General features: G+C 42.2%; 1 protein-coding gene across 3 annotated transcripts in view; it reads right to left on the minus strand.

Annotated features, from left to right (window-relative positions):
* Positions 1-423: 423 nt before the first annotated feature.
* Positions 424-16,166, minus strand: part of LOC117458586 (vacuole membrane protein 1-like) — a 75,950-nt gene continuing 60,207 nt past the window's right edge. For 2 of the 3 annotated variants that reach the window (XM_034099171.2, XM_034099170.1), the window contains exon 11: positions 3,257-3,711. In XM_034099171.2, coding sequence (XP_033955062.1) covers positions 3,462-3,711 — 250 coding nt within the window. In that variant the 3' untranslated portion in view covers positions 3,257-3,461. Of the gene's footprint in view, positions 2,462-3,256; positions 3,712-16,166 lie in introns of those variants that run through there. The other variant, XM_034099172.2, reaches the window with a different exon arrangement.

Raw genomic sequence — 16,166 nt, forward strand, 5'->3', positions numbered from 1 at the left:
AAAGTGTCCGCTGGTCAAGCAAAGATTTTCAGCTTCGTGGAATTACCAATTTGTGGCCCTTAGAAAAAGAGGCTCAAAGGAGTTGTTCCAATAAAACAGCAGCCTCCTACAAAAAAAAAGTGTGTGTGTTGAGCAACAGAAGAAAGTTCTCAGTTAGAGAGAAGAGGGAAGTGTAAAAGGGAAGGGGAGGGCACTGCGTGTACCATACCAAGAGCTGGGTGTCACAATGTGATGTGTTGCAATAAGGTGTGTACTGTCTGGATTCTCTGGAAATTCAAGAGGACAGAGCCAACACACACACACACACACACACACACACACACACACACACACACACACACACACACACACACACACACACACACACACACACACACACACACACACACACACACACACACACACACACACACACACCACACACACACACACACACACACACACACACACACACACACACACACACACACACGCATATGTAGAGAAGTACACCATTGACATCACTACATCTGCATTTGCAAACATGCCAAAACACAGTTCCCCACATAAAAACCCTCACGGACGTCAGCATGGAGGAAATAAACACTAGACCCACGTTTTCTGACAAGCGGTTGGGATAAAAAAAGGGAAGCGACATTGCAGCGCACACCTCTAAATGGGAACTGATGCTAACTGATAAATGACAATAACAGAAGGAGGACAAAAACAGGATGCTGGTCAGATGAAAGAGCCCGAAATGTCAGACAGCCTACAGACTGTTGTCGCCTTGCAACGTTAACAGCCAACACCAGTCTGATAAGCTATCTGACAGGCCGGGAGAGTGACTGAGACGGACGCATGTACAGAAACCACAATGAAAAAAATAAATCCTGATCCGACTTACCATAACAGGAGAAAAGAGGAGATGTGAGTGGAGCTGGTGCAGAGCGCAGGGTTCAGCCTGCTCAACAGTGCCCCTCTGTTTTGAATCTACGCAAGTGATTCGTCTCCTGGCGCTGTGACTGGAGCGGTGCAACGAGTTCATTCGAAGGTTCAGCTGAGGTAACGGCACAGACGCTTTTCACTGTGCGCTTGAGTTTTTTTTTTCTTCCTCTCCCTCCTGCTTGCTCTAGCGCCCACTGTGCTCAGTCCAGCGTAGCACAGCAGCGGCACAGAGACAGAGGAGTGAAAAGCACATTTCTCCGGCAATTACAAAAAAAAAGAAGGAGGTGAATAAATGGGAGAGCCAGCTGTATTATCCGACAAGCAAATAAACATAAAAATGCTATCGAGATGCTCTTGAGTTGTCAAACATGAGCTCGCTGTCCACATCGAGGTAAAAAGGATTTAAAGGAAAGCTGGAGACAAAGAAAAACACTCACCCTGACACACACTGTCTCTAAGTTAAAGGAGCAGCCGCTATCTGCTATAGGAAGACTTCCAGGCAGACACAGTCTATTAGTGGAGCGCAATCTGCTTTAATCCATAAAAGATAAAAGGGAGAGCAACAAATGTGGCAGCCACGCAAACGCCTATCTCTCTCTCTCTTAACCCCCCCCCCCTCGGTTCCCCGTCTCACACACAGGCACGCGCACATAGTGGCAGATCTGATTCAATATATGAATGCATCTGGTGAAGTGGCCCCCGGGCTGACTCATGTGCTCTCTTCCTGGAAGCAGAACAATAACGGCAGACAAAGAGACCAGCAGGGGGATTCAGGGCCGATTTATCATTCCTCGTCCAAAAGTACCTTGGTGGGCTTTACTGCGCGGACAATAGAAGAGGTGGTCCTCCAAAGAACCGTGAAACATTGGTTAACATCTCTACAATACATTGACTTAGAGCTCTAAAATATGACACCATCATAAAGTCTTATCTTACCACGGATAATACTGTATAACAACTCTACAGTACTCTTCCTAATAATCAGATAACACATCATTATCTTATTGAACAAAAAAAGTAGCGCTGAATTTACAGAACATTCACGGCGCAACAAAAGAAAGCTTACTCAAAAAATAGGAATTAAGAGACTCCATGGACAAATAATGTTCTTCTAGTGCAGCTTAAGGCCTCACTGGGAAATGACTGCCTACTTCTCACGTGCTCAAAGTGCCGACATGAACTACTCACGACAAGAAAACCTACCTTACAACTGCTGAAACACTACCAAAAGCAAAGCCTGGAAAAACGAGTCCAAGATCAACATGTTGCTACAGCAACACCACAGGAACTAGATGCAGCGCCTCAGATAATGGTGGCTTGTCAGCTGAAATGAGTCGGGGGGTTTGGGGAGAGCTTCTGAAGTTGATGCTTGGCAGTGATGGCTATCTGGCCTTCACTCCGTCTTGCCCTCCGAGTGTTTCCCCGGCTGCCTGCGCTGGCTGTAGCTCTGGGCCATGGAGTTGACAATGGAGCAGACAAAGAAGCATACCATGATGACCACAACCTTCTCGAAGAGCCACGGCAGCCAGCTCTCCTCCTGCCAGGAAACACAGCGAGAACAGAGAGAGAGAGAGAGAGGAGCTCGGTCAGTAAGTTTAGTGCCCCCCCCTCTTCACCCCACACCCTGCTATCCCCTCTGCTCCTGATGCTGTAGGCTAGGTGGGGATCCAGCTCCATGTGCAGGACAGATAGAGATCAGGGGTAATAAAACACGCGGCAGCCCCCCCCCCCCCCCCCGTCCTCCCTCCCAACGCCCCCGCTGACCCCATCCTGCAGCCTGCCTCCACCAAGTTAAATTGCCTCGCTTCACTCCTGTAACTGCAGCGGGCTCAAGTTACAAGGAAAAAGGAACATTGTTCTAAAAAATGCCTTAATCTGTCCTTGTGCAACTCAAAGTTGATCCTGTTTTGTTTTCCTTTCTTCTTCTTAGTAAGTGATTAAAAAAAGAAAAAGAGAATTTTCAATGAATAAAGAGACAAAGAGCGAGTGAGGAATGGAGGAAAACGCTTTGATAGAGAAACAGGCTACAGCTACAACTGGCGCTTTTTGTTCTAGACAGGGGGTTTTGATGGATTGTCAGTGGCGGAGGGGAGGGGGGCCCCCGCCCCGGTCTACAGTCAGTGCTGAGTTCAGGCGGGGCATTGAGTGCAAGTGTGTGTGTGTGTGTGACACATAGGGGAGTGACCACACAGCACACACACTCCCAATTGGTAAGATGGAGCATGAGTCAGCACGCCCCGCGCTACAGTAGTACAGTTCAATACAGCGAGTGGAGCCAGACCCCACGCTGGCCCCTCTTCCTACCCCCTCCCCCCCTCCCCTCCAGCCCGCCCAGTGCAGCGCTAACCTACTCTGTTATTCTGGCCCTAAACAAGCCCCTGTAATCTACTCTAGCACTACAGGGTATAGTCAAGCCTACAACATTTCTCTTATTAATAAAAAAAGAAAGAAATGAAACTGATTAAAAAGCAAGTGGTACAGGTAGAGAGGGTGAGAACATGAGAGAGGGAATATGGGTCAGAGATATAAAGGGAGGCTCAGATAAAGAGAAGAAAGGGACAGAAAAAAAAGTGGAGGGAGAAGGAGTGAAAGAGGCAAAAGTAAGGGGGCCGCATTCTTGTCTTGGCGCGCGCACGTGAATGAATAGGGGCCGTGAGCTGGGGGGTCGAGGCCCCTGTACTTACAGTCGGGAACCCCTCTCCGGCATGATGGTGCAGCTTGGCCTTCTGGGTCTCCAAGTACTCCCTGAAGGGCTTCTGCAGTGCCGCACCCAGCAGTGGAAATGTTCTGCCTCCACCAACACACAGAGACAGAGAGGGTGGGAAGAAGAGAGGAAAAGGAGGGAAAGGAAGAAGAGAGAAAGAGAGAGAGAGGGTAGAAGGGGAGGAAGGGGGGGAGGCACAAATCACGTCACGTCATTGTTACTCACCAGCTCAAGGGCAGCAACAAAGGGAGACATGCTGTCCTGTACAGTGTCGCTCCCCCCTGCTTCCTCTCTCGGAGAAGAGAGAGAGAGAGAGCGAGAGAGAGAGGGGGCAACGAGTGCAATCCCGTCACTGCTCATCCCCACACACACACATCCCCACACACACACTCACACACACACACACACACACACACACACACACACACACACACACACTCACACTCACACTCACACTCACACTCACACACACACACACACACACACACACACACACACACACACACACACACACACACACACACACACACACACACACACACACACACACACACACACACACACACACACACACACACACACACACACACACACACACACACACACACACAGTAAAACACAGACTATACCACAGCTCTAGAAAACAGTGCTGCTGAAAAACAAAAAGAGGAAAAAATGAAATAAAGATAAATAAAGTTGTCCGGTCCTCTAACAGCAGCGGTAGTCAGCCACATTCTCCCGCTCTGTTCTGTTCTGTTCTGTTCTCCTCTCCTCTCCTCTCCTCTCCTCTCACACACACACACACACATACTCGGCTTCCTCTCACTCACACACACGCACCGCGGTGAACCCGTTCAACTCCCCTGCAGTGCCTCCTCTGCCGCTGCAGCGGGGAGAAATGAATGACTTCTCAGAACTCTCACATTTATCACAGGCGGTTCCTGTAAGAACTGGTTTCAGCCAATTAATGAGGAAGTGAGTCGTACCCGAGCTGTGTCATCACTGGCTAAGACCTGGGGGGGATGGCCCACAGAGGGAGGGAGCTCCTGTAAGACAGCCCATATTAGGAAACCCATACAAGATTTAGGCACCAACTACAAGCATACTACTAACCCCCCCCCCATCCTCTCACACACACACACACACACACACACACACACACACACACACACACACACACACACACACACACACACACACACACACACACACACACACACACACACACACACACACACACACACACACACACACACACACACACACACACACACACACAAAAAAGACGCGAGAGAATGCCCTGGAATAGCGAATGAGCGGCCCATCCCTTGGCTGGAGTTAGTGATTAATCACTGAACAAATACATACTAAAGACCTTCACTTATTCTCTTTTGTGGCTATACACACTCAATTACATCCCGAGCCATTGTTTAAAAACCTTCCTCATGTTCCTACTCTTTTGTTTAAGTTGGGGAGGCATCATCAAAGCTCGGAGACACATCAAAGATTTGAAAGCAGCTTTGCGTGGGCAGTGGTGTCACACACGGTTGAGTTTATAGCTGATAACTTTCTCCGAGGGAGGCAAGTCATTTCCGTCCCTCCACACCTCCGCACACACACCTATGTTAAATGATTTGAGTTTACAACAAGGAAGCCGTTTAGTAATCATTAACTTCATATCAGGTAATGCATTCTACATGTGAGAGCCGACAGGAAGTGTAACAGATAGATCACGCTTTATATGACACAATAGAAAATGGTATCAAAAATCAAGTTGTTTTTTTTTGGAGGGAAACTAAGCCTCTCCTTTTCCCATCCCCCACTTTTTAAAATTCCTAACATTTAAACACTCTGAAACTCACCAAACTCATTTAAAAAAGATACATAACCTGGATGAAATGCTGAATAACAGTTTGCTCATGACAAAAAGATCAGAAAACACATGTGGAAATATACCAGTTCAGCAGATACAAGTAAACAGGCGAGGACAAAGAGTAAGGGAAAGAGTTTTCAGAAATGGCGGGCGAATCATCTCCTACACGATGAGCAATACTGAGTCATGAGCCCGGGCAAATCCACCAACAAAGCAGCTCCAAGCCATGAGTCTAAAACACATTTTAATGCCTGAGAGTCACAGCACCTCACCGGCTTTACAATAAAAACTGCTGATTTTGTGCTTTTTTTTGGGATATATCGTTACTTTCTTCAGAAGGTGTTATGAAATTGAGGATTTAAGAATTTCTACTGTAAGTGTGTTCATGATTTACCTGCAAGTACCTGTGCTGAACATTTTAACTTGAAAGAGGTTCACAATATTGTCATTTCATGTACTTCTGATTAGGATTAAATAAGGAATGTGCATGCTTTAAATATATGTAATCCATAATAATGTGTACAGTAACTGCTTTAAGTTTGGAAAATCACATTTTCTAAGTTCTTTCTTTGTTGAGTAAAGGCGAGAGAGGGAAAAACCAGAAGCTGAACTTTACAACAGCCATAAGATGTAATTTGGCAAACAGTAAACCTGAGCTATTTACTCAGGAGCCACTGAACATACATTAACAAAGGGTTTGGTAAAATCCTGAGATTTCAGTGAAACAGAAAAGTCCTCTCTTTTTCTCGGTAATCACTTTGTTGAGTCAGAAGAGACATACATTTGAACGAAAGTATTTACAGCACTTTTTAAAAAGCAGAACATCTGTGTGCTTTAACTCTAAATGCTCCATAACAATGTCTGTTTGAACTTTAAAGGCTTATTCATGAAAACAATCATGTCTCAATTGATGGTGATCATTACTAGGTACAAAATGTAGATTAACTAGATGAGCATGCATCATATCATTTAGTTTCAAATTAAATATAAAGATGCAGGAATACTCATTAAGAAAATAAAAAGAGTCTCTATTTTAATCGGCTGAAAACAGCAGTGACATAAATGTGCATTATATTATTATTATAAAGTAATTTATTGTCCTTGTCTTCAAACTGTTTCTAAGCATTTTGTAAGGCATTAAAGGACAGAAACTGGATTTGAACTTGATTCAATGCTGGATATCAATACAAAAAAAGTATAAACAGTAAAAATGGTTCTATGTATTTCTTATTACAATTCTCATTTCTGTGGGTGTGTATCAAAAAAATATAAATTGACATGTATTACCAAGTGTTTCAAACATTGCAGTTACTCCGAACTGATCTATAAGATATGACTCTACTCACATTCTTCCCCCAAAGAGAAAATGTTATGGGCTATTTGAAATGGATAATAATAAAGAAAGAATGAAAAGTCTTAAAAAGTAGCTGCTTTTACAACTAAAAACTATAAAGCCTGCATGTGTAGATCCTATCACACTTTATAACAGTTGTTCTCAAATTGATCAAATTACTTCCAGAAGTTGTTCAGAAAAGGACACGCTTCACTTTCCTGGGTTACGAAAAAGATGATCAGTAAATATGTGTGGCTTATTATCAATTTAACATGTGTAATTATTATACCCGAACATATTTTCAAACACCTCAGTGTCTGTACTGTTACTAATAAAAACATGAATCTATGTAAATGTAGGCTTCTACATATGAAGAGGCAATGATCAGAGTGATCTTCATTTAGTAACATCATTTATTTCATCTTTAAAAATGTGTGACATGTTGCAGTCCATCTCTAAAAGACAAATTCAATTCAATTGTATTTATGAATTGATCCAATGTAAACAAGCAAACATTGTAATGAAAATATTTAGAGGAATGAACCTGTTTGTAAATATCTGACATGATTAGACTTCATGTGTGAAGAGAGTTTAGTTGTAGCAGATATAAAACCTGGATGTATGATGATTTCAAATAAAACAGAAAATACAAATAAATTGACATTGCCCGTCTGTACAAACTCTTGTTGAACAGTGTTTGTAATACGGCGCCATTGAGGTATGCAAAATGACTGTGTTGAGAGGGGAATACCACTTCATCTGAGAATGAATGCAAAGTGAACCGATGCAGTTGATTAATATTTCTGACAATAAACATATTTTACTCGGAGATACAGATGGAAAACACAGTCCCATCCTACACTGTCTTTAAACTCAGGACTTTTCTTTTTTTTCAAAATCACTGATGAATACAAAAGGTTTTGACAAATTGTATCAGTGTGTCAGTGAAATTCAACAAGGCAGTCAGTGGACTTCACATTTCTTTTAACCTGTTAAAATGGTATATGTTGTTGTTATGCTGCATGTATCTGAAAAGGTCTTAACATCTGATCTGAGGGGAATTTCTTGTGGTTTATTTTTAACTTATGTGTCATGTGTGCCATTTTGCCACTTTAAGCTGCACGTGCTGTATGAAAAGTGCTATATAAATAAAACATTTTATTATTATTATTATTATCAAAGTTATTATAATTAGAGCATTATATAACAGATGCACTTATTTCTTTACGTAAAACAGCTATTGTGTTGTCATTATCAAACTGTGAAATATAAATATGAAATTATATATTTGTACAAAAACAAACAATTAGGGGTTATTAAAGATTTATAAAAGCGACTCATCTCTCTGCTAGGGAAAAAAACCTGAATATAAAATATTTCCCGTCTCCCTGTGAACTACACAGAGGAAATCTTTACAATTACAGTTGACAAACAGATATTTCTTTACAGTCACTTAAGTTTACCTAATTTTTAAAACTAAGAAAAATAAGCAAATACAGTATTTGGATCTTTCGGAGTTCACTGCTGGGCTGCAGGTAAAAAACAGCATCCTCTGCTCGAAATGTATAACTTCAAAAAATAAAATGAGGGAACAAAAGCTACACATCTAGTCTCATGACAGAGGAAATATAATGCACACATGTTGCACTGAAGCTATTCCAGCATTGGGTACAAATGATAGACCTTTCACCAGCAGTGTCACAAATCAGGAAAAGAAGCTTAAAAAAGAAATCTAAATCAATCATCAGGAAAGAAATGAGCTTGAGGGATAAACTGACAAATCAATGAAAAATGGAGGGAAAACCCCACATCCTGTACTTCCTGCAGCCTTTCTATTGCAGTGAAGGGTTAATTCATGAGTACGATGTCCGCTTCTCATTTTTTAATGAACTATCATTTCCTGCTGAGTGTGAAGCGTGTTTAGGCATCCTGTGTTCCTTTTGTGAACATTCCAAAGGCTGTGAGTCAGAGAAGACCTTTGACCTGTCTGCCCCTTCTGAAGGCTGCCACCTCCTATAGCTTCCAACACATACACTCGTAAAATGCACAATTTCGAGTCCTTTATGGTAATGGCTCCCACAAGTAAACACACACACTTGTGCCCCGATGAAAGAGAACAAGGGCTCACATGACAGCCAAACCCTGGCCAGGTCCAACTTGTTACGACATCATCACAACAACTGGCTTAGGCAATCTGGAGTGTTACCCAACGCTGCACCGGGCCACAGTTCACACCTAACATAACAGCACAGACACCGCAAGGCGCACACTGTGGTCTGTGTGACCTTAGGTACTGAAACTCTGACCTCGGTACTATCTCTGAGCAAAACACCGACGCTCTCACTCCTTTCCTTTTATCAGCTCAGGGCCTCATAAATCACGACTGCTCCACATTGGTTTGATCAGGTCTTAGGATACTGGAATCATGGGAGGAGAAGTGTGTTTTATTTTATTGCAAGGAACATTTGGATTCACGTGTGTATGTTGTAAGGTAATATCTCTGTGTGTGTGTGTGTGTGTGTGTGTGTGTGTGTGTGTGTGTGTGTGTGTGTGTGTGTGTGTGCGTGTGTGTTCCTCCTCCAGTTCAACCAGGCTTTTTCCTGGTGACTTCACCACTAAAGCATGGAGCCCACTCCTGAGTGGAGATCCCCCTTGCCCAGTGTGTTTATCACATCTCCGCTCCACAGCCGACACACACACACACACACACACACACACACACACACACACACACACACACACACACACACACACACACACACACACACACACACACACACACACACACACACACACACACACACACACACACACACACACACACACACACACACACACACACACACACACACACACGTTCAAAAGCTCGGACACATGCTATCCTCTCGGGTGCCCGCAGTGCTGCCAGGAAATCAGGGGGCACCAATTATAGCAGTCTATTATTCCTCTCGCTTCCCAGACAGCCACATAAAGCAGCCCTCCAACCCCCAGGTTCAGGTCGGCATGACCACAGAGACCCTGTTGGTCTGGGGGTGGAGGTGAGTGGAGTAGCTGGGTCACTGTGTAACAGGCCTTCAGCCTTCCAATGGTGAGAGGTTTGTTCAATGAGTCAGATGTGGCTGGAGACACATCCAGACATGTTATATGGGATCTATGGTGACATTGTTTCCTGTTTTGTAATAAACACCTCAAGACAAGACTCCTATTTGCACTTTATTAGTCCCTAATGGGAACATGAGCAGAAAAAAAGCAGAAAACTAAATCAAACCAGAGCAGATACATTAATATGCAAGAGTTTTATTGCCATCCATAAGGGAAATAAATCAGAGGTGGGAGATATTCTTAAGAGGGCAATAAAGTTAAAATGTTGAGAATAAAATTGTAATACTTGGGATAAATGTGAAATACCATTTAGAGAATAAAGTTGAAATGTCAAGAATAAATGTCAAACTTTAAAAAATAAATCAAAGTACTATTGTTATTGCATATACTGAAAGTCCTTCTTTATTCTTGACATTTCACCTATATTCTTGAAACACTAAATAACAACATGTCTCCTATTTTCCCCCTTATGCCTGGACCTACAGTAATTCACCTTCATAGATGAAACACTTAATGATATATTAAATAAAGGGGGAAACACACCCAAGAAACCAGGTTACAGGGTGGAGAATAAATGTTATTGGAATAAATCAGAACTTGAGACCAATTGAAGCCCTGTAAACTAAATGTATGCCACTAATCCAACACAACAGGGTAGCTAGTGGCACAACATTGAATGTGAAGGACTTTACAGTAGACTGTGGGAATGTATACAGTCTGTGTGGTTCATATACACTGTGTCAGGCTGCGAAGACAACCACATAGGTTACTACGCATCTGTCAAAAGCCACAAACCCTGTATATCTTCCGCTTCAAAACTCTATCTTCTGCTACGGCTGCTCTATAAGTGACTGCCCCACAAAACAAAGGGCAAGATTCAGCAGGATCAGTTTTTCAAATGTAAACAAAGTATGTGAGAAGCAAAACGTAGTCAAATAGTCAAAAGGGATTGTAGCTTTCTGATTTACTTTTCTAAATCATACGGTACATGCATTCAGTATACGCCTTGCATTGAGTTTACATGCTGCAGAGCTTGTGGTTTGGAGCAACCGAAGGCAGATAGGTGAACGTTTCTGACGTCTGCGCGACAGTTAGCTTTGTGCTGAAACACCGATTTAATCAAAGAATCTGGCAAAAAAACATTATTTCCCAGTTGTGTCAATGTGATTTAAAATCGCATAGCAGTTTAGTCCTAACATTAAATAAAAGTAATACAATTGTGTTTCCAGCGGTAAATCTCCGAAGTTTGACACAAAATAAAATAATAAGCTAAGGATTAATGTATGTGGGGAAAAAACATAGCCTCTTTTTAATTCAGATTGCACTGGTTTTCAGAATGTGGCCTAACACGGATGATCTACAATAACAGGCGCATTTAAAGGAAAGATGATCATAAACAACCCTCTTCTCTGTACGCATGGGCTGATGGGGGACAACATGTGTGTGCTTTGACTGAGGTGTGGCGGGGAGGGGCTGCCCGGCTGGCCTCTGAGTCAGGTCCTGGCTGGGATGACTCCTCTCACACTACACAGACAAAGACACACAAACTCATGACAACTGGTGAGATTACAGCGCACATTACACATTTCATGGGATTCACGGACAATGCTCTTCAGTGGATGCTGCTGATCAAGAGCTCAAGGTCAGGTTGTGCTCCCCTGATAAATGAGCTGCTCTAAAAAAGAATCAATGGCGTACTGTTTCCTAAAACGACATACAAGCCGTCCACCATCCTACATTAGTAATGTCATAGCCTTGGCCTGAGCATTGGTAGAAATGATTTGATGAGCGAGCAGCATGTAAAGACAAATGAATCAGGGATGAATAAAGCAGGAAGTCCACACACTGTACCCCGGAGGCACATAATACGACACCAGACCATGGAACACGTATCTGACCTCTCCCTCTCTTTGTGTCTCTCTGACACACATACACAATTACTCATCAAAGATACAATTACATTCAGATCTTTGTGTATCTTTGTTTGAGTCCTGCATTCTGCTATTACCTGCAGAAATAGAACTACAGTAGCCGATTTCATAAGTCTACTTAAACGATTAAATAAAATGTATTTTGGATCAGAGTCAAAGCTCTCTGTCCGTTAATGCCTCTGTGTTTCTGTCAGAGCTTCAGGGCCAAGGTAATCAGAATGGAAGTGGGGTAGATGAGAAAATGGATGCCCCGCCGGGCAACGCATTAAACTTAATGACGCTGTATAAAAAAGGGAGTCAGCCACTCAAACCCTCACTCCCACTGTCTCACCCAGTTTGCCTCTGATCCCGTCAGCCTAATGTAAGTGAGGCGTCTGACTGTGTGAGCAGAGAAGGGCAGGTCGTGGAAGGACTGATCAATGCCATCTTTGTCAGGCTGCTTCTCAGGTGACCCGAGCACACGGTGACTAATAGTATAGAAAATACTCCCTTCTGGCAGATTGGGTTAACGGGAACACGTTGCTCATATGGCTCATAGAGGGCTATTTATAGAAGCAGTATACATGGTTAAAGAAATACTTTGACATTTTTAGATTTTTTTATCACTTCACCATTAATCCAGCACATGTAAAATGACCTAAGGCATGGGTGTCCAACATTAGCAAAATCAATGAAATACAGGTCAATAGACTTGATACTTGAATATGCTTTAGGAAAAAATTTATTTTGTTACAAAAGGTGTTGCAGCTCATTCCTTAAAACAGCCTCAGATTGCTTCTAAGGAAAAATATGAAGGGTATAATTCGAGCTTGTTATACACGTTTTCAGATTTGTTAGAACATGTTTTCGACTTTAATTGACACACTTTATTGTAAAAGAGTGCTTATTACCAGATGAATACTGTGTAATGTATTGTTACATATACATTTAAGAAGTACAATATAAGAAAGCACAAGTTTCATGCTGGGCCATATTCCATTATACTTTCACTAAAATGAATATTTGTGCATCAAAACTATTTATACGGACAGCATTGCTTATTTAAGACAGTTGGACCACAGTTGGACCACATCGGTTTTGTATGTTGACTTCACAAAAATACTGATGGATCAAGGAAAATAGATGCATTTTTCTTTAATTTTGGGGAGACATGAGGAACATAAAAAAAATCCTTCACTGCAGTGACTCTCAACTGTTACAAGGCCACAGTTACCTTCAACCCAGCCTCACATTCAGTATGAAACCACACAAACCTAGTTTCTATATGAGCAGGGGGGGTGTTAAAGATGGGTGAAATTCAGTGGAAATAAGCAGTAACAGACTTTTTTTCCTTTCTTTAGTTCTTTTACATGTACACAAATAACTGTGCTACCGTGAAAACCCAGAATAGTTCATGGTTCTCAGCAATTTCACTTCTCCAGAAACCCAACTTTACTTGAGTTGTTTGATACTTTAACGTCAGGAAAAGCCTGTGGTGACCTCCAGGTTAGTTAGAAATAAGAACATTGAAAACATAAAGGAATAAATTCACAATAGTTTCAAAGTGTCCTTGAAAAAGTCCACTTCAATCCCAAAAGCAAGTCAAAATAAATTGGGAGCAGTGTTTTCCAACAGCATTGGGCACAATTTGTCTTTAATCATTCACCTTAATTCTTCAACTTCTGCATGCCTCCAACCAGGAAACACTAACGTAATAATACAATATAAATTCTGATGTTGATTCAGATAGTTCCAGTGATAGTTCCAATGATCCAGCATTGTGAACGTACTGCCCCCGGCTGCCCTGCCCTGAGGCTCTGCCCTGGCGTCCCTCTGAGCGGGGCGTCCTGCTGTGAGGCTCTAATGCCGACAGCCGTGTGTGGCAGGAACAGCCATCTGCAGGCCCATTGTGCTGGTAATGGACTCCCGCCTTGGAGATGGACTCGCATGGAAATGGGTGCATTCTCATGGAGACGTGCACCGGTTTCGACCGGAGGACCTTTTCAGGTCTCAACTCTTCCTCTCTGCATCTCAATGGCTTCCTCCCCGAGAGCCCAGCAGCGATAGGCTTTGCTTGACACACAAGTCTGAAGGATTTGTGGAGCTCAATGCAAGACAGAGCGAGTGGCTGACTCAATCAAGAGGATGGATTACTGAGAACAGTCATCTTAAGTGCAAAGCCAGATGATGGGAAGATGGAACTGTAAAAGTGTCTCTCTTGTTGTCTCTTCTCTTTTCAACATTCTCACAAGCTTACCCAGCACCATACTCTTCCTCACACTTTGTGCTTTCCTAGACCTCTAATCCCAGTCACACCAGAGTCACCGCTGACAAGGTGTAAACACCCTGGACTCCTGCAGACAGTGAATCACCAGCAACACAATCATCACTAGAGCTGCTCTCATAATTAGACTTTTTAGATTTTTTTCCCGCTTCACATATGGCTTCTGAAAAAGTGGCAGGAATCAGACAAAGTAATTTAGTCTAAACAGAGCGACTCACAACAGATCAAAGGTGGAGACTGGTTGTCCAGACGGCATGTCAAACACAGGAAAGCTCCCTGTTCCATTACTGCATGCGAAGGCTGATTTTGAAGCTCTTCCTGCATTCCATCACCACCTCACTGGCGTAGAAACCCCGTGCAGCTGAGATAAGACAAGGGAGGACAGGGAGGACTGGGCAGAGGAAAATATGAATCTGTGGCCCTGAAGTTATATTGAGCACCAAAGCAAAGATTGTTTGTTCTCTGAAGTCCTTTGGGCTTTTTGACCTCGCTTGCACATTAAATTGAAGGGAACTCAAGAGTAGAAAATGAGCATGAGGTGGAATAAGACAAGACATTAATCATGATTGTTTCTCAGGGTGTGAAGTGTTTAGTGAGAGCTCCTTAGAGAGAGGGTATAAGTAAACATCTGGGTGAATGAAAATGTTATTTAGCAGTTTAAGTTTTCATCCTAAATGTGTTTTATCAAATCTCACAATTGAAAGGAAAGATGGGAATTATGTGCAGGGTTTTTCTTTATATCTGAAAAATGAAAAAAAGTTCCAAAATGAACCCTTAAATAAATAACAGCATGAAACCTCTTGATCAAAGCCTTAATCAATGTGAGTTAGCAGATTGTTCTTCCTTCTTAACAATGACTGTACACGCACGACTGGCCTTGAAGAGGAGACATCTGTACGTTAGTCACAGGACATAAGAGAAGCCCAACAAGTCTGATCACACACAGCTCCCGACCTGCTTATCAGTTCCTATTATCAGCCTGAGAGGCATCCAAGCAGGGTTTTATTGTGACTTTGTGGCAGTTCAAAGCTAAAATTATCTTTATTATTATCCCACCACTGCTGACAGAAGCTCATATATTTAACCTTAAATGCTTTGCCCGGCAGGAAAACAAGAGCGAAACTCATCTGCCAGAGATATAAGAGTCTGTTTCCACAATACACTCCAACAAGTCATATATCAAGTTTGAAATGCCTGACATTTGTAACAGACAGTAATTAGAAAAACAGTGGAACAGGGAATAACAAGATTGAACAACTGTGAAGGGACAGAACTTATGTTTCCACAAAACCTTTTTTTTCTCCCAGTCTTGCTTACTCAATAAACATCAGACAGTCTTAAATGTATAATGTAAAGTTGAAGTCACTTATGTTCAACTTTTCTATATTTGATTTCCAGTTGTTGAAAAAATAGCTCCTGGGTTGGTCAGTTTTGTTAGGAGAGGTGATGAAAATGGCTGATGAGAGTTGTGGAGCCTGATGACATTTGAGCCTCGGATCCAAAGCTCTCTTGTGAAACAGAATTTCACTCACACACTTTCCGTTTGTCATTCACAGAAAAACTCCTTTCCTGAGTCAACCGCCGATGAAAAAAAGGAAAAACCTTGAGGAATATCCCCAAGAAATTCCCACATTTGGATATGAAATAAAATGAATTGGTTAAGACATAAATACTACGACTAGATGATGATACACACTTTTGTGCAATACACAGTGATTTCTTAATGAAACTTGAGTAAGAACATATCATCATTTGTACAGCAATGTTGGCCAAATGAAACATTTATCTATAATGCTGCACTGAACTGCGGATATTATTTGTTAAAAATCACAATACATCGTCCAGCCAGCAGCCAGGGTTTAAGTGTTTTCTTTTTTATCCTATCAGCAAAGGCCTGATTAAGGCAAAGCATTTATTGCGTTCTTATCACCCAAACTGTTTGTGTTGACTAATTTTAACACTTGGGTTACAATACAAAATGCATTTCACAGAATTCACCAGATAAAATAACTCCTGTTTGTGTACATTTTGAGTAA

The sequence above is a fragment of the Pseudochaenichthys georgianus genome, chromosome 14, assembly GCF_902827115.2.
Source record: "Pseudochaenichthys georgianus chromosome 14, fPseGeo1.2, whole genome shotgun sequence".
Classification (NCBI taxonomy): Eukaryota; Metazoa; Chordata; class Actinopteri; order Perciformes; family Channichthyidae; genus Pseudochaenichthys; species Pseudochaenichthys georgianus.